This window comes from Eulemur rufifrons, chromosome 7, assembly GCF_041146395.1.
Source record: "Eulemur rufifrons isolate Redbay chromosome 7, OSU_ERuf_1, whole genome shotgun sequence".
NCBI classification, from domain to species: domain Eukaryota; kingdom Metazoa; phylum Chordata; class Mammalia; order Primates; family Lemuridae; genus Eulemur; species Eulemur rufifrons.
In genome coordinates this window covers 67519956-67541234 of record NC_090989.1, presented here as the reverse complement: position 1 = coordinate 67541234, position 21279 = coordinate 67519956, and the positions used below count along the sequence as shown (strand labels likewise).

Below are 21279 nucleotides of genomic sequence, written 5' to 3'. Positions count from 1 at the left end.
ACAGTGTTTATCTTTGGATTGTGAGTGCATGAATGGCTTTTTTTTTTATACGTAACTTTATTTTCCAATTTCTCCATAATGAAGATGTATAATATGTATATAAAATTGGGAGAAATAATCATCTGATCATTTTTACCTTCATTTTAAAATCTTCAAGCACTCTTTTGATTTTTCAAATTTGGTTTCTTTAAGTCTATCTCTTAAGAAGATATAGGGGCAAAGTTAAATCCAGCTGAACAACTTAAAATAGCTATCAAAAGCAGTCTTGAAAGATTTTTTTCCCCTGCAAAAAAAGAGGTGTGAATGAACAGCAAACAGCCCACTTGGTTTGTTTTTTTCTTTTTTCAGAAACAGCTGACAGTACTGGGGCCTCCCTCAGTAACTGCTTTCTAAAGTCCCCAGTCCTTTTCCTTGTTTCCACTCACTGCAGGGTGAGACACTCAAGTCACCTGCCCACTGCAATTATCCTAATGGCTTTAAGATCTAGTTTCCTGTGTATCTCAAAATTGGGAAAAGGGCACAGGATAATAGGGCACAGGATAATGGATGCAGATCGGTTCCTGGAAAGATACCTCTCCTGTGACAAAATAAAATAGTCTTCTGATTTAAAAATATGTTTTCTGAGAGTTTGCCTGGCATGAATAATACCTGATAAACTGATAAAAAGCCTTTAAACAGTTATAGAGTAAATGTCCTAGGTTTAGTAGAGAGAAAGGGGAAAAAAAGATAAGGTCCTTGCCATAAAAGAGTCCAAAGTCTAGCTGGGGAAGATGGACATTATAAAATTATATGAGAAAGGTCATAACAGATTTATGAACAAAGTGATATTAGCACTTGGAGATGGAAACTGAGTTGAGTTTTAGGGACGAATGGAAATTTGCTCCCAGACAGAGCATTCCAGGAAGAGGATATTGTACGTCACAGCTTGAAATAGCTAAGTGGGCAGAAAGATCAATTTCTGTCCTTGCAAAATTGGGACCAGACTGCATAGAAAAAACTTCAAGTTACCACAGCCTGTTACAGGCGTCGAGCATTTCCCATCAGGTTGTAGAAAATTATCAGAGATCTCCAGGGCTTCATGAAACATTTACAAAAGAACTCAAGCCCTGCTTCAGTCAAATGCTTCCCTTCCCTGAAAACCTTGCAAGTGTTACTTTTTGCTGAATGTGTTACTCAACCTGCTGAAAGTTAATAATTTATGCAGCTCTGATATTTCCGGGAGAAAATGGAACCAATAATGGCAGGCAAAGCAGAGGCGTAGAGGGAGTCTACAATTTCTTTGGAGTTTCAATTTTTTTTTTGGTGATCAACCAGAATAGTCCCCATACCTACTTCTGGTGTTCACCTTCCCCTTGCCTTTCTCTCCGTCTTTCCCTCCACCAGTTCTCGCAGATTTCTGGGTCTCCGGGCTTAGGAACTTACCAGTTCCTCCGCAGACCCGCCTTTCCCCCAACACCCAGTTCCTGGTCCCGGAGCCTCTAGGTCTACTCGACCGCGGCTGGCGGGGCGCCGGGACCAGCCGAACTCGGGCAGAGGGGTGGGCGGAGGGGCGGGGCGGGCCCGGCGGCGCAGGCGCACTAGGTGCGCCGCGCCGAACTGTAGCCATGGAGCAGGCACCTCTGGACCCTGAGCGGCAGCTGCAGCCTGCGCCCATTGAGCCGTTGGGCCTCCCCGACTCTGGGCCGGAGGCTGCGGTCGGTGAGGAAGCGGAGGGGGCCCGGGACGCGGGTTCTGGGGTCGACACGGTGAGGAGAAGTGGCAGCTGAGCCCTCGGGGCCTGTGTCGGGGCCTAGCGGGCCGGGCTGGGCTGAGCTGGCCTGAGCTGGCGGGAGCCGGTGGGCTTGGCCGGGGAGGCCCGGTGGTGCGGGGGAAGCGAGGAGGAAAGGAGGGGGCCGCAGGTGCAGTGAGAGATGGGGGTGGGTGGAGGCTCAGTGAAAAAAGGGGGTCCTGGGTCGGAGGACGAGGGTCCAAGCGCTGCGGTTAGCCCAGGGAAGGGCCCTAGGGCGGCGGCCAGGGGAGCGGGTGGGATGCGTGGGTGTGGTCCCGCGGGCGCGGGAGTCGGGGCCTGACCGGCGAGGCTGGAGGAGGGGCAGTTTTCGGTGGTCGCGTAACCGGCAGATCTGGAGCAGAAGAGGAACGCTGATGTTTCTGGCAGCCGGGGGGTTTGCTGGGGAGATGTTTTAAAGCGGACACTGGGGGCTGGCGAGGCAGCGCTGTTTGACAACGAAGAGAATGGGGGACTAGAATCAAGAACAAGTCTGGGGCGATGGGATGATTGGTCTGGTGCTGCCATCAGGAAATTGAAGAAAGTGTCAGGTTCAAATGAAAAAACATTTTTGAAAACTCTATTTGGCTGTAATTTTCTTATTTGGGGGGAAGTGCCATGTTTCTTATTGGAGGCTTTCTGTATCCGTTGTACTTCATGAAACCCCTTTGGTAATTGGATTTTCATTTGCTTGATGAGAAGGAGAAAAATGTATCATCTTATATTCGTAAGTGCTTTCATTTTAAAATGTTTTTGTGTAGAATGCAAGATTTGTAGACCAGGTTAAATTGAAGCATTTCACAAACTCAGTGTAGTGTTCCAGGTTGGACCACCTGCCCAAAGTCTCCTTCTGTGTGTATTGTCATTTGTATCCAGTCATTTTGTTCCTTTTTTTTTCCTGGAGCAGGTGTTAGGAGCAAAATTTAATAATATTAACTTGCCCGTCCTTGTGCTATATGGATAAAGAAAAGTGCAAGTTGTTTGCTGAATGGAATTAGAAAGACTCTTGACCTTAAGTTTAGAGACCAGCTAACCAGGGGCTTCAACACAGGAGTTGAAGGTTTTTCCTATGTAGGAAAATATCAAGATAAATAGGGAAGAATGAAGACTGTTTTGGCTGTACTTTGAAGTTGTTTTTTTTTTTAAGTTAAGAACTTAATTTTTTTAGAGCAATTTTAGTTTCACAGCAAAATTGAGAGGAATGTACAGAGATATCCCATATACTCTGGGCTCTCTGTCATTATTAATGTCTCCCACCAGAGTGATACATTGTTATAAATGATGGACCTACACTGACACATCATTATCACTCAAAGTCCATTAGGGTTCACTTTTGGTGTTGGACATGTATAATGACATATATCCACATGTATGTATGACATACATGTATCATAATATCACACAGAGTGTTTTCACTGTGTTGAAATTCCTCTATGTTCTACTTAGTCATCCTTCCCTCCCCTTTAATCCTTGGCAACACTCATCTTTTTACTGTCTCCATAGTTTTGCCTTTTCCAGAATATCATATAGTTAGAATTGTACAATATGTAGTTGTTTGAGATTGGCTTCTTTCACTTGGTAATATGTTTTAAGGTTCCTCCATGTCTTTTCACAGTTTGACAGCTCATTTCTTTTTAACACTCAATAATATTCCAGTGCCTGGACATACTACAGTTTATCTCTTAACCTGCTGAAGGACATCTTGGTCGTTTCCAAGTTTTGGCAATTATGAATAATGCTACTATGAATATCCATGTACAGGTTTTTATGTGGATGTAAGTTTTCAACTCTTTTGGGTAAATACCAAGGAGTATAATTGCTGGATCATATGGTGAAAGTATGTTTAGTTTTGTAAGAAACTGCCACGCTGTCTTCCAAAGTGGCTGTACCATTTTGCCTTTCCACCTGCAATGAGTGAGAGTTCTTGTTGTTCCTCATCCTCACCAGCATTTGATGTTGTCAGTGTTCTATGTGTAGTGGTATCTTGTTTTAATGTGCATTTCCCTGATAACAAATGATATGGAGCATCTTTTCATATGCATATTTGCTATCTGTATATCTTTGTATCTTCTTTGGTGAGGTCTCTATTAAGATCTTTGCCTGTTTTTTTAAAATTGGGTTTATTTTCCTTTTGTTGAGTTTTAACTTTGAGTTTCCATTTCATTTATTATTATTATTATTATTTTTTGGAGACAGAGTCCTGCTCTGTCACCCCGGATAGAGTGCAGTGGTGTGATCATAATTTACTGCAACGTCAAACTCCTGGGCTTAAGTGATCCTCCTGCCTCAGCCTCCTGATTAGCTGGGACTACTGGCGTTAGTCACCATGCCCGCCTAATTTTTTCTATTTTTTGTAGAGATGGGGTCTCTTCCTTGCTCAGGCTGGTCTCAAACTCCTGGCCTCAAGCAATCCTCCCACCTTGGCCTCCCAAAATATTAGAATTACAGGTGTGCCCATTTTTGCTATTTTGAAAAGTTACTATTATACTACCATGAACTTCCTCTGCGTATGTCCAAGAGTCTGGTATAAATTTAGGAGTAGAATTGCAGGATTGTAAGATAATAACATGGTCAACCCTAGTAAATAGGGCCAAATTGTTTTCCCAAGTAGCAATATCAGTTTATACCCTCATCAGAAGTGCCTGATGTTCTATATCTTTACCAATACTTAATATTTTCAGACTTTAAAATATTTGCTAGTCTGTGGTATGCCTCTCTTTTTGTGTTCAAGTGGTTTTAGATTGTTTCAAAAGGCAAGATTCATCTTGTGTTGGCATATCATGAAGACTTTAATTTTTTTCCTTTTTTTTTTTGGGCCATGCTAATCTTCTCTGTATCATTCCAGTGTTAGTACTTGTGCTGCTGAAATGAGCATGAGGACTTTAATTTTGAATGTGATGATAAAATTTTGGTAATTTTGTGAGAGCCATTATATATTTGATTAATATGAAGTCAAAACTAGAATATAAAATCCTCATATGTTAATTTAAAAGTGATCATAATGTCTCATTAATTAAAAAAAACTCCCATGTATATTTAGTTTAAGATACTTGAAAACCCAGAGATGCTATCTATACATAGAATTTGTAGTTATATACTATTACCTGATGTTTTTGGAAAATGTTTGTAAATAAATGTTACAACAGGCCATCACTTAATGACCAAAAGTTAGAAGGTTTCCTAAAACAACTCCCTAAACTAGTGATTCATAAAGAAACACAAGCCATTTCGGCAGATATTTCAGAATCACTAGTAGTTTAACCACAAATACATTCAGTACACTCCTGCTTCTCCCCCTTGTCCCCCTCAAAAAGAAAACCAGACTAAGGGTCATCTAATCCTTATCCCTCTTTCTGTCCTCTCTTCCACTCAGTCCATCTCCAGTTGAGAATTGTTGTAATAGCTTTGTAGCCTCATTGCTTCTGTTATTGATAGGACTGTGGCCAGGGCAGAAAGTTAAGTTAGATTTGTGTGTGCTACGCACAGTGGGGCACTACTTTTCATTTAATTCTCAAAATTTCTTCCAACAGATAGGTAAGGATGGGGAGTCAGAGGCTCAGAGAGAAGTAATTTGGCCAAGGTCACAAGTGCTGGCTGGGATTTGAGTTCAGGTCCATCTGGCATTGAAATCAGTGTTCTTTCCATTAAGCCATTCTGCTTCATGAAAAAAAAAAAAAGTTAAGGTAGTCTTGTAAATTGTCTTGTAAATTGTTCCAATACTATATTTTAAAGTTTTTAGTTTAGTTAAGATTAAGTTGTAATTTTGAGAAGGAAAAAAAGGTATAAAAGATGTGTTGATTTAGCAAACAAAATATCTATGCAAATCATGTTCAGACCTGGCAAAATTAGCCTTATTTTTGACTCTACAAAATTTAGGAGGGAGAATAATTTGTACTAATTACTACCCAAGAGATAGTGGAAACAGCACTGCCTAAGAACCACAAGAGTTTTCTGGTTTTAAACATCACTGATCAGGAATCTGTAAGCTCTTTTTCTGTGTAGTCTCTTGTTTTTCTTTCTGTGATTTTTCAATCCTCTTCTTTTCCATTGTCCAATTAGGAGTCTCTTATCTTTTCCTTTTGTACTTTTTCCCTGTGAGGAAGAATGCATTCATTTTTTTAAGCTATAGTCAGTTCTATTTAAAATAATTTGGAAGATGGAAAGAATGAGAGGAGAATCCAGTCTCTAAGAAAGTAGTAATTAGTCCTAGCAGAAGGGAGAGGAAATAGCAAGGGAATGAAGGAAAGAATACTTTTTTAGGCTGAAAGATTCCATTGAGTTGGCAGTTAACAGGGGTAGGGGCTTACAGTATTTGTCAGAGAAAAACCATTACCTGAGGAATTCATCAGTGATTTTTAAGGGGGAACGCTCTAGGCCTGGGAGTGCTGATGGGTCAAATAGTGCTTGAGCAACTAGTGGTTAAAAATTCCAGTGCGCAATGAGCACTTTCACTGATGGGCAGCAGAGAAACTAAGTGGAGTAGACCGGAATTGTGAGTAAGGTTTAGGGCATTCCGTGGGTGAGGATAACATTAAAAAAAGAAAATTTATAGGCATAGTTACAGAATTATCAGTTTAGCAGCAGATGATAATGTCATGCACAAGAATTTTTTAGCTGAGTTGGGAGGAATGCTTGAGCTCAGGAGTTTGAGACGAGCCTGAGCAAGCGTGAGATCACTACTATAGAGTGAGATCTCTACTAAAAACCAGAAATAATTAGGAGGGTGTAGTGGCATGCACACGGGAGGCTGAGGCAGGAAGATCACTTGAGCCCAGGAGTTTGAGGTTGCTGTGAGCTAGGCTGATGTCACAGTACTCTAGCTTGGACAACAGAGTTGGACTCTGTCTCAAAAAAAATAAAAAAATAAAAATAAAAAAATTGTTTTCTACCTCAGTGGCTTTCAGATATTTTTTGAAGGTGACTCACAGTACAAAATATTTACACTTTTACATCATAATTGGCATACGTATGTATATGTAATTACATATACAAGTGTTTCGGGAAACAATAATCATGACTTCATGCAAGATCCTCTGATACTTTTCTTTTTCATTAAAAAGAAATGTTGGTCACAACCCACCAAATTAATTTCTAGAACCATGAATGTGTTGTTACTCAGTTTGGAAGCCTGCTCAAACTTACATATTATTTTATTTTAAAGAAAAATTGATGTTTTCTGAATAGCTGTGCTGTTATTTTTAAAGTATTTTTATAGGGAAAAAAAGCACAAGAGAATAGGTCATGTATTATAACCCTCTTTTTCTTAGTTATTGCTATGGAGTGAATGAAATGTTTCTTCCCCGAGAATTCATATGTTGAAACCTAATCCCCAAGATGATGATGTTTGGTGGTGGGACTTTTGGGAGGTGATTAAGTCATGAAGGGAGAGCCCCCATGAGTGGGATTAGTGCTCTTATGAAAAAGACTACAGAGAGCTCCTTTCCTCTTTCTGCCACGTGAGGACAGAATGAAACATGGCTATTTATGAACCAGGAATCGAGCCCTCAGGAGACACCCCGTCTGCCAGTGCCTTGCTCTTGTACTTTCTAGCCTCTAGGACTGTGAACAATAAATTTCTTTTTTTTTTTTTTTTTTTTGAGACAGAGTCTCACTCTGTTGCCCGGGCTAGAGTGAGTGCTGTGGTGTCAGTCTAGCTCACAGCAACCTCAAACTCCTGGGCTTAAGCGATCCTACTGCCTCAGCCTCCCGAGTAGCTGGGACTACAGGCATGCGCCACCATGCCCGGCTAATTTTTTGTATATATATATATATATATATATATATTCTAGTCCATATAATTTCTTTCTATTTTTAGTAGAGACAAGGTCTCGCTCTTGCTCAGGCTGGTCTCGAACTCCTGACCTTGAGCGATCCACCCGCCTAGGCCTCCCAGAGTGCTAGGATTATAGGCGTGAGCCACCGAGCCCGGCCTAACAATAAATTTCTATTGTTTATAAACCACCCAATGTATGACAGTTTGTTATAGCAGCTGGTACTGACTAAGACAGTTATCTACAGCTGGAATAAGCTTCACTATTAGACCTAAGTAAACACATCTTTCTTTTTTTTTTTTTTTTTTTGAGGCAGTATCGCTCTGTCACCATGGCTAGAGTGTAGTGGCATCATTGTGGCTCACTGCAACCTCAAACTCCTGGGCTCAGGTGATCCTCCTGACTCAGACTTCCAAGTAGCTGGGACTTCAGGCATGTGCCACCAAGGCCAGCTAATTTTCTACTTTTTGTAGAGAGGCGAGGGGGTCTCGCTCTTGCTCAGGCTGGTCTTGAACTCCTGACCTCAAGTGATCCTCCCATCTCAGCCTCCCAGAGTGTTAGGATTACAGGCATGACCACTGCACCTGGCCATCATTGTTAACCCAGTACCAGCTATCTGATCAGTGTATACATAACCCCCCAAAGAAGTCAATTCAGTAGGTGGTTCTTAATCTTTAGCTCTCTGACCTATTTTAGTAACAAAGAAGCATCATGCCTAGAAAAATTGTAAGGAAGTACACCATTATATTGACAGTGGTTAACTCTGGATTGTGAGATATAAATGATTTATATTTATTTATTTTTTTCCTACTTTTTCAATTTTTGTACATTAAGCATATGTTTTTATCATCAGAAAAACTTAAACCTACAATAATGTGAGATAAGTAATACTTGAGCTCTTGCTACGTGCCAGGCAACTTTTCGGACTCTTTACATACATTAACTTATTTAATATTCCCAATGACTTTGTGAATTAGGTACTGTCCATTCAGGGTTCTATAACAAAGTATATAATACCATAGACTGGGTGGCTTATAAATAGTAGAAATTTATTGCCCACAGTCCTGGAGTCTGGGAAGTGTAAGGTGCAGACACTGGTAGATTTGGTGACTGTTGAAGGCCTGCTTCTTGGCTCATTGTAGTCTGCCTTTTCACTGGGTCCCCGCGTGGAAGGAAGAAAGGAGCTGTCTGGGGTGTCTTTCATAAGGACACTCATCCCACTCATGATGAGGGATCCACCCTCATGACCTAATCACCTTCCAAAGGCCCTACCTCCTGATACCGTCACCTTGAGTGTGGATTTTAACATACAAATTTTCAGGGGACACAAACATTCAATTCATTGCAGGTACTGTTATCTTCATTTTACATTTGAGGAAACTGCAGCACAAAGAGGTTAAATTTCTGGCCCAGAGTTGTCTATCTAATCTGTGGTGGAGATGGGATTCAAATTCTGGCAAGCTGGCTACTGATCTGAGGGAGAATTGATCTGAGGCTTTTGCAATTTTAAACTTTTTTTCCTAATTATTGTAGTCTGCTTGAACTGATGCCATACTGTTTTTTTTTTTTTTTATTTCAATTTGCCTTATTTGTGTATTTGTCCATTTTTATAATTTTTATGCCTTGTGTTATAAGTCTTTCTCTTATTTACCTTAGGGAATTTAAAACATTTGCATTTATTATCTTAACTGGCATTTTTAATTGATTTTATTTTGTTTATATTTTATACTGTCTTATTTTGGTTTGTTTTTAGGTTTTCCTTTATAGAGCATAATTTCTTTGGTTTTGTTCTCTATGATGATTTGGAAGGCATGTATCTTTGCTTTTTTCTTCCCCAAACATAAGAGAGACAAAAATTATTTATGTAACATTATGATCATTTTTTAACATTTTGAAATAATCACATATTTATAGAAATAAAATTTAGAAATAGAAATTTATAAGTACAGTTCAAAGAACTATTCCCTGAACTACTTGAGAATAAGTTGCAAACTTGATGTTGCCTTATCTGATCCCCAAAATCTTCAAGTGTGTATTTCGAGGACAAGCAATGACATTGTCCTATATTACCACAATACTACCACCAAAATCAGGAAAGTAACATTGATAAATGACTACTGTCTAATCCTCAGTCTCTATTTAAGTTTTACCAATTGTATCAATAGTGTTCTTCAGAGCAAAAGGATCCAGTCCAGACTCTCCTATTGCACTTCATTGTATTGTTTCTTTAGTCTCCTCCAATCTGGAAGAGTTTCTCAGTTTTTACTTTTGTGACCTTGACCCTCTTATAGATTGGAGACCAGTTATTTTGTAGACCTTCCCTCAATATGGGTTTGCCTGATATTTCCTCATGATTAGATTCAGCTTATGCATCTTTGGCAGAAATTGCCACTGATATGATGCTGTTCTTCTAATTGTATTTTTTCTTTACACATGATTTTGATCTATGCCAGTACTTTGATAACTTTGATCACTGGTATCTGTCAGGCTTCTCCTATATAAAGTTGTTCTTTTTCCCTTGGTAATGAATTTTGTGGGGGTATGCTTTGAAACTATGAAAATATCTTGTTCCCCATCACACTATTTATGTTAATAGGGACTTTGGATTTTATGTTGTTTTTTTAACAGCTTTATTGAGGCATAATTTATATGCCATAAAATTCACCCATTGTAAATGTATAATTTAATGATTTTTAGTAAATTTATAGAGTTGTGTAACCATTACTACCATCCAGTTTTAGAACATTTCCATCATCCTAAAAAATTCCCTCCTTCCCCTTGGTAGTCAATCCCCTTTCCATCCTCAGCCCTAGGCAACCATTGTCTGCTTTCTATATCAATTTGTCATTTTGGGTATGTCATATAAGTGGAATCATTCAGTCTGTTATCATTTGAGTCTGGCTTCTTATACTTAGCATAATGTTTTTGAGCTTCATTTGTGTTATACCACATATTAGTAGTTCCTTTTTGTTGCTGAGTAATATTTGATTGTATGGATATATCACATTTTATCTATTCATGATTTGATGGATGTTAGGGTTGTTTTGAGTTTGTAGCTATTGTGATAGTGCTGCTGTTAACATTTATTCACATGCAAGTCTTTGTGTGGTTATATGTTTTCATTTCTCTTGGGTAGATTTGTAGGAGTGCAATTACTGGGCCATATGGTAAGTTTATATTTAACTTTTTAATTTTTATGTCTTTAGAGATGGAGTCTTGCCATATTGCCCAGGCTAGACTCAAACTCCTGGGCTCAAGTGATCCTCCTGTCGCAGCCTCCCAAGTAGCTAGGACTACAGATGCGCGCCAGTGTGCCTGGATAATTTTTAAATTTTTTATAGAAACAGGAGCTCTCTAAGTTGCCCAGGCTGGTCTTGAACTTCTGGCCTCAAGCAATCCTCCAGCCTCAGCCTCCTGAAGTGCTCAGGTTACATGTGTGAGCCACGGTGCCCGGCCCAGTATAAGCAATTTTATATCATCTACCGACCCTACTGGTATTATTGTTGTGTACCTGTTTGCATTCTTTAGCTTTTATGATAGCTGATTTTATGCTTTTATGTTTTTTTTCCTTCTTTGTAAGTGAGTGGTATGACAGGGTAAATTTATGACTCATATGCCTTATCTGTTTGGCTGAGGAGATAATTTGCTTCATCAGTATGTGCTTTTAGAATTCAGGGAATTTTTCACTGGAGCAGATGGTGGTAAATCAAAGTGCTTGGCTGTGGGCCAAAATGTATCTCATATATGTATGTATGTATATCTTAACCAATGGGGGCTTTGTAATCCTAATGTTAAATAGCTTGTGCTTATATAATTTCTCGAGCTTTCTTTTGGTTGAATGATTTCCTTCTACTTATGCCTAAAGTATCACAGCTTATACTTTATAAAAATACCTTGTTTGAAGACTGAGTGATTTGTTTTTCATGGCTAATAACAATGCATCCCATTGGGCTGGCTCTTAGTTCTTTGTCCTTTATCTTTTAGCAGTTTTACCTTCTTCTGCATTTTTCCTGTACATTTTGGGAGAACTCCTAAGTGTGTCATCTTTTCTCGTCACTGATTCAGTGTTTTGTACTGTCACATATCTCTTTCTGGCCTCATAGTGCCTGGGTTTGATTTTCTGTGTATAACCATGGGCATTACCATAGCTTTTTCTTTTACTTTTTGCTGCATTCATGTTTCTACTTGTATCTTTCTTTCATAAACTGCCCCAACTATAATATAGTACAGTGTTTTAAATTAAAACCCACCTCTGAATTTTGACCATGAGCAAGGGAGAAAAAAGCCAAGCACAGCAGTTATCACATGATCTCACTTTCTCTTCCTTGTTTAGACTTAGAATGACTTTGGGTCTATTCAAGACTTTTCCTCAGTGGTGCACTTCCCAAACATACAGCCTGTGAACCACCAGTGGTGTGTGTATTGTTCTTTTTGGTCCTTTGGTATAGACCTGGGGATGTTCTAGTCACAGGGAAAAGAAAGGAATCTGCTCCTTTCTGCTCTTAAACCCTGCTGGTCTCTCAGGAGTGGAGCTTATTAATCATTGCCAAAAAGTTTAGGCAAATTTAAAGTTGAATATAAGATGACTCCTGATTTTTTTTTTAAATTAACCTGCCTGTTGAAAAATCTTAATTTTGAGACAGAGATTTCATTTTGATTAAACCAAAAATTAGATATCAATGTTGAGGATTATCTTTGCGCAGAATGTGTTTTTAAGATTTTTTTTCGTATGCATTTCTTCGTAGATTTATTCTTACTCACTTATGTGAAGTGTCTAAATTTTAATCATCAAATGTACCTGTTAAAATAACTCTGGAAAAGTTAGTGTTGATAAAGAGAGGCTATCATTTGCTGCTGTCAGCCAGCAACCCCCAGCAACTCAAGAAATGTAAGCAATTGGCTGGATGCGGTGCCTCATGCCTGTAATCCTAACATTCTGAGAGGCCGAAGCGGGAGGATCACTTGAGCTCAAGAGTTTAAGACCAGCCTGAGCAAGAGTGGGACCCCGTCTCTACTAAAAATAGGAAAAATTAGCCGGGTGTGGTGATGCGTGGCTGTAGTCCCAGCTACTCAGGAGGCTGAGCAGCAGGGTTGCTTGAGCCCAGGAGTTGGAGGTTACAGTGAGCTATGATGATACCATTGCACTCTAGCCAGGGCAACAGAGCAAGACTCTGTCTCAAAAAGAAAGAAAAAGAAATATAAGAAACTATTTTGAAATATGTATAATAATGGGTTTTATTTAAATAGCTTGGGTTCTTTTCAATACTATCTATTATAAAAGGTTGTTTTTGTTATTTGTTTATTTTTGTCCAGATGACAGAAAATAATTTTGGATTGAAGAAGATAGAAATCAGTGTTTCGGAAGCAGAAAAGCGAACCGGAAGAAATGCCATGAACATGCAAGAAACATACACTGCTTACCTCATTGAAACAAGGTGGGTGATGAAAATTGCACCTAAGTTTAGATAGAAAGCTTTTTCTGATAGCTATTAATGCAAACTCTGTTATATAACAGAATTTTTTACCGGTCATTATCTTTTTTTGGGATGGATTGATTTTGTTTCTTTTCTTTTTAACAGGTAAACAGCTGTCTTTTGCTGTGGTGATCTTGTTAGCTCTAGCTATATTTTAATGTATTTGTTTTGAGAGGAGAGGGCAGGTTAGTGGAATACTTTTGGGATCTGGGATGTTACTTGACACATGCTTTAGTGGAGTTCTTGGTCTTAGAATCCCTGTGCAATTTTGTGGAATACCAAGATTCCTGGGATTGTGTGAAGTAAACTTGGATAGATGGAGATGCTTAACAGAGAATCCTAGGAGAAGAGAATATGGCCTGAGTCATCTTAGGACAGTTGGGAGTTACAGAGAAATTAACAGAAAGAAAAATTGAGATTTGTGCTTTAGAACTTGGGGTAAAATAGAAAAGACAAAGTAAATACGGAGTAAGAAATCAAACTCACCAGAAAAATTGTCTTTTAACCTCATAAGGAAAAAGTTAAAGAAATTAGAGTTTTGCCTAGAGAGAGGCAAAGGAAGACTCAATTTATTGTTGCCAATTATAAACAGTTTATATAAAGAATCTACTGTTTCTTTTCTGTCTTCAGAGACTGAGCAAAAATGCTTTCAAATTAAAACAGATATGAAAGAATTTTTGATAGTAAAATAAAATAATAGAATTATCAAACCCAGTTGATTAAGTGTTAACCATGTTTTAATGTAAATACTCTTTTAAGAAAAAAAGTTTTTAACCCACCATTTTCATAGGCTTTACTGAAAGTCTCTGAGCTTACCTTAATGCTTAACCCTGTGACTTTTCAAGTCTTTTTCCAGGTCTGTGGTTCTACCCAATATGAAAGATAAAATCTTGGTGAAGGTTGTTTTCAGACAATTCTGAAAACCTTCTTTATAAGTATAGTTTTCTTGTTTCCACCAAAAAAAAAAAAAAAAGAGAGAGAGAGAAAGAAAAGAATCTTCTAAAAACAAGAAAAAAATTGTATATGATAGGAACTTTAGGAAAAGAGGGAGGTAAGGTGGTTCTTTTTAGAATTAGGCCATTTTTTTTTATATAAACCTGCAGGTGTTTTTGATACATATGGGCCATGGAACATGATTTTGATTATTTTTTAAGGTACAAAGTCTTTAAATTTTAAAATAGTCAGATTTGTCTCTGTTTTCTCTTTATGATTTGTATTTTTTCTAAAGAAATTCTTGCCTACCCAATATCATATAGACATTGAATTTGAGAAATACTAATTGTGTAAGTATACTATTCCTAAGGTTAACTGACCTTCAGCAACCAGAACCATCAGATTTCTTCATTTAATCATGTAGTATTCTTTCTGTAATTCAGTGTTAGGCAGACAATTGCAGACAATATGAATATTATTGAGCCTTCATAATAACTGAAAGTTGAAGTTTTGTCATGTAGCTTACCTACCTACCCTTTGGATAAAAGTAGAAAGCCCATTTAGCAATTATCCCATGAGAGGGTTTTTGTTTTTGTTTTTTGTTTTTAAAATTAAATTAGCCACTTAAAAAATAATGCTTTTAGAAATTAGTGTTAACTCTGGCCTTCTAAATAAATTCTTAAGTTTAAAATTAAAAAGGGGGGGTCAGGGAGGGAAAAAAATAAAAATAAAATAAAATTAAAAAGGATATTTTTGGTATGATCCTCTTCTATAATGTTATAGTTTAGTAGGCTAAGATTGAATAAGGCTGAAGTCATTGGTTTTTAATTCCCCAAGAGATTTTTTTATGTGTTCCTGTTCATAGATTATGAACTCTTTTAAAATACTTACAAGAATATGTCTTTTTTAGAATAGGTTGGAATACCTTGATGGCTTTTGGGACGCAATATGATGTCATTACTTAATTCTTCTAACTTATAAAACAAGGTTAATGATAATATTTACTTTATTGTGAGGCTTAAATGTTGCATCTAAAACCAATTATGTGCTACTAAATATTTGTTGAATAATTAGAAAATGGGGTAGTTTCGGGGTCCAGTGGAAGTCTTCTGTGTGCTTTTAGTCAGTTTCTAATGACTGCATCATGCCTTAATGGTTTTTAAAAAAAAAAAAAAAACAAAAAAAAACCAAACCACTAAAGCAGGTCTTCTACCAGCCTTGTAAGAATGCTGCTTATTGGCTTTATTTATTTACTTATTAGCAAGATACGGGTTTTGTTGGTAGTGATGTTTAGGTCAACTCTTTAAAACGAGTTATGATTTATTTATTTTTATTTTTTTTTTGAGACAGAGTCTCACTCTGTTGCCCAGGCTAGAGTGAATGCCATGGCGTCAGCCTAGCTCACAGCAACCTCAAACTCCTGGGCTCAAGTGATCCTCCTGCCTCAGCCTCCCAAGTAGCTGGGACTACAGGCACATGCACCACCATGCCTGGCTAATTTTTCTATGTTTAGTAGAGATAGGGTATCGCTCTTGCTAAGGCTGGTCTGGAACTTCTGACTTCAAGCGATCCTCCCACCTTGGCCTCCCAGAATGCTAGGATTACAGGTGTGAGCCACCATGGCTGGCTATGAATTGTGATTTAATTCCTATATTTTTGCCATGGGAGCCATTTGTGCATTTTGTATTTCATATTTTGTTTCCTTGTTATTAATATGCAATGAATAAATTTACTGGCAAACTTAATATATAAATAATAAAAACAAGTATCTGTTGTGCTAAGCATGGCATGACATAAATACTTTTTCAAGACTTGGTTTTATTCTAAGACTGATTTAGCTTTTATGTCTTCATGTCCTAAGGTGCAAATGCACACTGTGGTTGTATGTGGAGGGCAAATAAGTTATTGTCAAACAAACAATTAGAAAATAGGAAAGTCCTACTAACATTTAGAAGACTGATGCTTTCTAACAGTGCTTATGCTAGCAAGAAATCTTAAATAGTCAAGATAGTTTTAAATATCCTATATATGATTTTACCTTAACTTTTCACCATCCATAAGTTGAACTTTTATATGGATGAGACATGGTATTGCCTGCCAGGTCTTTATAATTAACAGTAAGTCTAGGGATGAATTTTTATGACCCCTCTTCCTCACTCTTTCAGAGCTAATTAATGTTTTGCTCTTGTGGGTATTTCCTGGTACTTGGATTAATCTGATTTATTTATAACCTGAATTGAGGTTTTGTGGTGTCTTGCTCTTTGTCATGGAAGTCGTTCTTTCATGGCAGAAGTGAAGTTAAAAATACTTTTTATTTAATGAAGCACTAGCAAAACCAGATTTTATCATATTTTAAAATCAATTATTATACATCGAGGCTTTTAGAATGTTCCTAAAACATCTATTTCCCTTGAGTTCAAATAGGTTTTTTATAAGGGAAGGAAAGCAGTTAGGAGTGAGGGCTTTGGAATCAGATGGATCTGAGAGCTCCACACAGATCTTTGTGATTGTGGGCAGAGCATATACTGTGCATTTGCTTCCTCATCTGTAAAAAGGTCATGACAAATCTCTGCTTCACAGAGTTTGTTGTAAGGATTCAATAAGAAAATACATGAAAAGTTCTTTACTCAGTACCTGGTTCATAAGCATTCAGTAAACAGAGTTACAAATTTTAAAGGAGGTTGTGTTTATGTGTATGTATTTTTATTTTTAAAAAATAAAATAAATGTTCTTCTATTCCCTTTCAGGTCTGTTGAACATACTGATGGTCAGAGTGTCCTAACAGACTCACTGTGGAGGCGATATAGTGAATTTGAGTTGTTGAGAAACTACCTTTTAGTTTACTATCCACATATTGTTGTGCCACCTTTGCCCGAAAAACGGGTAAGGAGTGAAATGATGGTAGCAGTTTAGAAGTATTCAGCATTGAGACTATTCCTAATGGTTGTTTTGTTTCCTAGGCAGAATTTGTTTGGCATAAACTGTCTGCTGACAACATGGATCCGGATTTTGTGGAGAGACGACGGATTGGTTTAGAAAACTTTCTATTGAGGATTGCTTCACATCCCATCCTGTGTAGAGATAAAATCTTCTATTTGTTTTTAACACAGGTATTTTTCTTTTATTCAGTCTTTTTAAAATATTCATTTGACTTGGGTTTTTTTTTTTAACTGTAGAATGCTTATCTTAAGGATTTTTTTGTTAATTTATATTCAATTTATTGTATTTTTTGTCCTGATTTCAAATTATTGGATTATATCACTCTTCTCATTAACATATTTATACTTAAAAAAATACTAAAGACAGTAAATTTTGGTATCACTTAAATGATGTCAGAATTAGTCTTCAGTTTTTTGAAACCCAATTCTGTAAAATCTTGGGTCCATTTTTTAGTAATCTTTTGGAATCTGGAGTGTATGTTTAATTTTGAAGTGAAAAGAATTTTTTTTAACCTTTCTCTCCCATCTCCCCTGAAATAAGAACCGAATGATAGGTATATAATTTATTTAACTTGGAATATTCTTTATGGATTATTTTGCTTTACGATAATGATTTCTAAAATTAACTTCAATTTTTAGGAAGGTAACTGGAAGGAGACCGTGAATGAAACTGGGTTTCAGATGAAGGTAAGAATATTTGTGTGAAATAATTCGCCATGCTCCTTTCTAGTGCCCAGCATGGTGCCATGCACTTAGTGGGTACTTGGCATTTACTGAATGAGTGAATGTTGAAAATTGGCTTCGCATCTAATGTCATTAGTGAGGTTTTCAAAGAAACACTGCATTTAACTTTTAATATGTGTAATTGAAATTTTAGCTTGGTTAATAGACTGTAATTCACTTTTAGTTACTAGTGAGACTATAACAAGCAAATTTATTAATTTATTCTACTGGGAAAGAGCATTTTGAAGCAGTAATTTAAATACTAGCTGTTGATTTTTTCCACAGTGTACTCATATTATACTTTGCATCTTTTTTTCTTCCTTCTGACCTGACCTTTCCACTCATATCCCTGCCTGACAATTGCTCACTCTGTATCAGATATGAAGAACACTTCTAAAGAGTCAAGCTTGGGTTTGCCAGCCTTAGTAGACTGAAATGCCTTTGGTTATGCTTATTCTGTCTATTGAGACATGGTGGCCAGTTTGAAATGGGCACAGGAGTCATTTTGAAATAGTTTGTTTCATCTGTTAGTGATACTGGCTTATTTAGTTTTTGTACAGCTTTTTAAATTTAGTCTTTGGAATTAGGGTTTGGTAATGAGATTTTTATCTGAAAATTGAACAGCATGGTGGTGGTGAGCTGGCTAGCCTAACTCTACCCTGCTGTCCCTATCTTTCCTAAAAGAAATACGACACAGATTATTGCAAACTTTTTAAAGTTTTCATCTCCGGTGTAAACTGAATAGATAAGTAGACAAATGTAATATCAATTGATAAATCATTCATATGATAATACAGTGCTAAAGGTTTAATATATCTAGACAAGAAGAACAAAACATCTTTACAGTAATTTAAGAAACACCTGCTAGAGCTTTATGCATTGGTGTATAGGTATTTGAAATTTAGCACAAAGTAAACTAGAAAGAGAAAATTTTTTTCTGCAAAGAAAATTTAATAAAGTAACTAATTCTGTCATAAACTCATTCTAATTTATAAATAATTTTTTGCGAGCTATACATGAAAAAATTAAAATTTTCTCAACTGCATTTCGTTGCTTTATGGCACTCGGGAATGGTGGAATTTTAGTTTGGGGATAGGGTTGAAATAACTTGAAATTTTATAAAAATGATTTATATTTTGATAGGATTTTCTGAGAAATAGTTCAAGATATGTTAGAAGCAAATAATAAGAACAAGATAAAACTAAAATATAATTGTTCTGGTGAATTCTGTTTATATAATAGAAAATAAAAAACTTTTTAGTCATTGATTCAGTCATTAGTTTAGTCACAAGTTATCAGTTGTTTGTCCTTCAACCCAGTTTTGGCCATAACTTTGGTGACCCTGAGAATGCTTGAGATTCTCCATCATATTAGGTTATTGAGTATGGAGTGTCCGATTTCCTTAAGTACTAAGTTTGACAGTTGATGTCTCTTGACATTTCATTTTGACATTTCTTTCTCTCTTTTTTTTCTTTTTTTTTTTTTTTATTGTGAAGGTACATCCCCATTCTTTCAAACTCATGTTTTGGCTTGTGATTATCTTTCAAATTTTTTTTTAGAGCAATTTTTGTGAAACCATGGATAAGTCTAAAATTTGTGTTATTTTTGAATATGAGTTCTGTCATGGAACCAATGTAGCGCAGACAGCTTGAAATAGCAGCAAAGTGTTTGGGAAGGATGTGGCTAATGAATGCACAGTATGTCGATGGTTTGAGAAGTTCCATTCTGGTGATTTTAATCTTGAAAATAAGCTACATGGGTGGCCTGAGACCAAGGTGGATAATGATGCGCTGAAAGCCATAGTGGAAGCAAATCCATCTCAACCTATGCATGAATTAGCAGCAAGGTTTGACATTACTATTCCAATATTGGACCATTTGAAACAAATGGGCAAGGTAAAGAAGCTGGATAGATGGGTACCACATGAATTAAATGAGCATCAGAAGAGAAATCGTCTCGAAGCTTGCCTTTCTTTGCTGTCACCACATGAAGAACCATTTCTACACCATATTGTTACATCTGATGAAAAATGGATTCTTTTTGACAATCGCAAGTGTTTGGCACAATGGTTAGAATAAAAATGAAGTGCCAAAACACAGTCCAAAACCAAATATTCATCAAAAAAAGATAATGATGTCTGATTGGTGGTCTAGCACTGGTATTTCCACTACAGCTTCATGAAACCTGGTCAATCAATTACAGCGGATGTCTACTGCAGCCAATTTGATACAGTGATGAGGATGCTTGCGATTAATCAGCCGAGATTGGTCAGTAGAGACAGGCCAATCCTCTTGCAAGACCACATGTCACAAAACAGAGCACTGCTCAAATTACAGAAGCTGAACTTGGAAACTCTCTGTCGTCCTCCGTATTCCCCAGACCTTGCACCAACTGACTGCCACTTCTTCCAGGCTTTGGACCACTTCTTCCAAGGAAAAATGTTCAATTCTCAACAAGCTGTGGAAAACGTCTTTGGAGATTTCATCACCACTTGCTCTCTAGGCTTCTTCACTGGTGGCATAAACAAGCTACCATTAAGATGGTAAAACTGTGTTGATAGTTTAGGCATGTACTTTGATTAATTATACTGCTTCTTGTTTGAGATGTAATAAACTAACCTTTTGATTCAAAATCAGACATTTCATATTTAATGACCTAATAGAATATGTTGTTCATAGAGCGCCTTCAATCTAACATGTAGGTGCTATTTAAGTGTTTAGATAAAATGTTTTGTATTTGGGTAGCCTGATGGTAAAAACTTGGGGTTTCACTTTTATAAAGTATTTGAAAGGTAATGCATAATGTACGGTATTAATCAAAACATCAGACTTTAATGAAGTGGACCAGAAATAAAAGTAAATGGAGAGATTTCAGAAACCCATGTGTCTCTCTATATATATCCCTTATTTTGTTGTGGCTGTTTCTTGTTTTAAGTCCTTCCTTCCATCAAGGAAATGGGACCCTTTTGGACAACTTCACATACATACGTACAAGCACACATACATACAAACATGAGGTTGTCCACATGCACATATATATAAAAAAATATGTATATATTTATATATAGTGTCACATTTCACTTATCTGGAGATCATGTATTTGGCAGTTAAAACTAACCTGATCACAGTTGAAAGCTGGGATTTAAATAAAACTGACTTCTGAGATGTTCAAATGAATGTAACGTGCCTTACTGCTATACTTACAGAAATACTTTGGTATGCTCACATAAGACCCACAGAGTTTTATTATAGTTATTTGGACAAACTTGACTCTCTTACATATTAAGTAGAAAATTTAAAAGATCCAAAAGTGAGTACTACTGGAGACAGGTATGCTGTGACAGTAGTGACAATTGACAACTGAGCCTGATAGTAACAAAGGAGGTAGCAATGGTATGAGAGACACTGCAGTACAGGTGCATTTGGCTTGAGGCCAAATCTCCACACACACCTGTGTAGCCCCTAGGGCTTCACTGTATTTCAGATGGGTTCATTATTTGTTGTTTATAGTGGTTAGCTATAGACCTCAAGAAAGAGTGGAATTACGCTTATTGTGTTCTCCTAATTTAGTGTGTGATCAGTGGACCGAATGCATCTCAATTGTTGGCATCATTTGTTCAGAATCCTGAATTCATCCCAGACATACTGATTCCTACTAGTCTGAAAGTTGACAAA

General features: G+C 37.1%; 1 protein-coding gene across 1 annotated transcript in view; it reads left to right on the top strand.

The window, feature by feature from the left end:
- Window positions 1-1574: 1574 nt before the first annotated feature.
- The window catches only part of SNX4 (sorting nexin 4), a 58409-nt gene continuing 38704 nt past the window's right edge, over window positions 1575-21279 (top strand). The window contains exons 1-5 of the mRNA XM_069472716.1: window positions 1575-1745; window positions 12850-12971; window positions 16691-16826; window positions 16904-17053; window positions 17522-17569. Of these exons, the coding sequence (XP_069328817.1) occupies window positions 1605-1745; window positions 12850-12971; window positions 16691-16826; window positions 16904-17053; window positions 17522-17569 (597 nt within the window). The 5' untranslated portion in view covers window positions 1575-1604. The remainder of the gene's footprint in view (window positions 1746-12849; window positions 12972-16690; window positions 16827-16903; window positions 17054-17521; window positions 17570-21279) is intronic.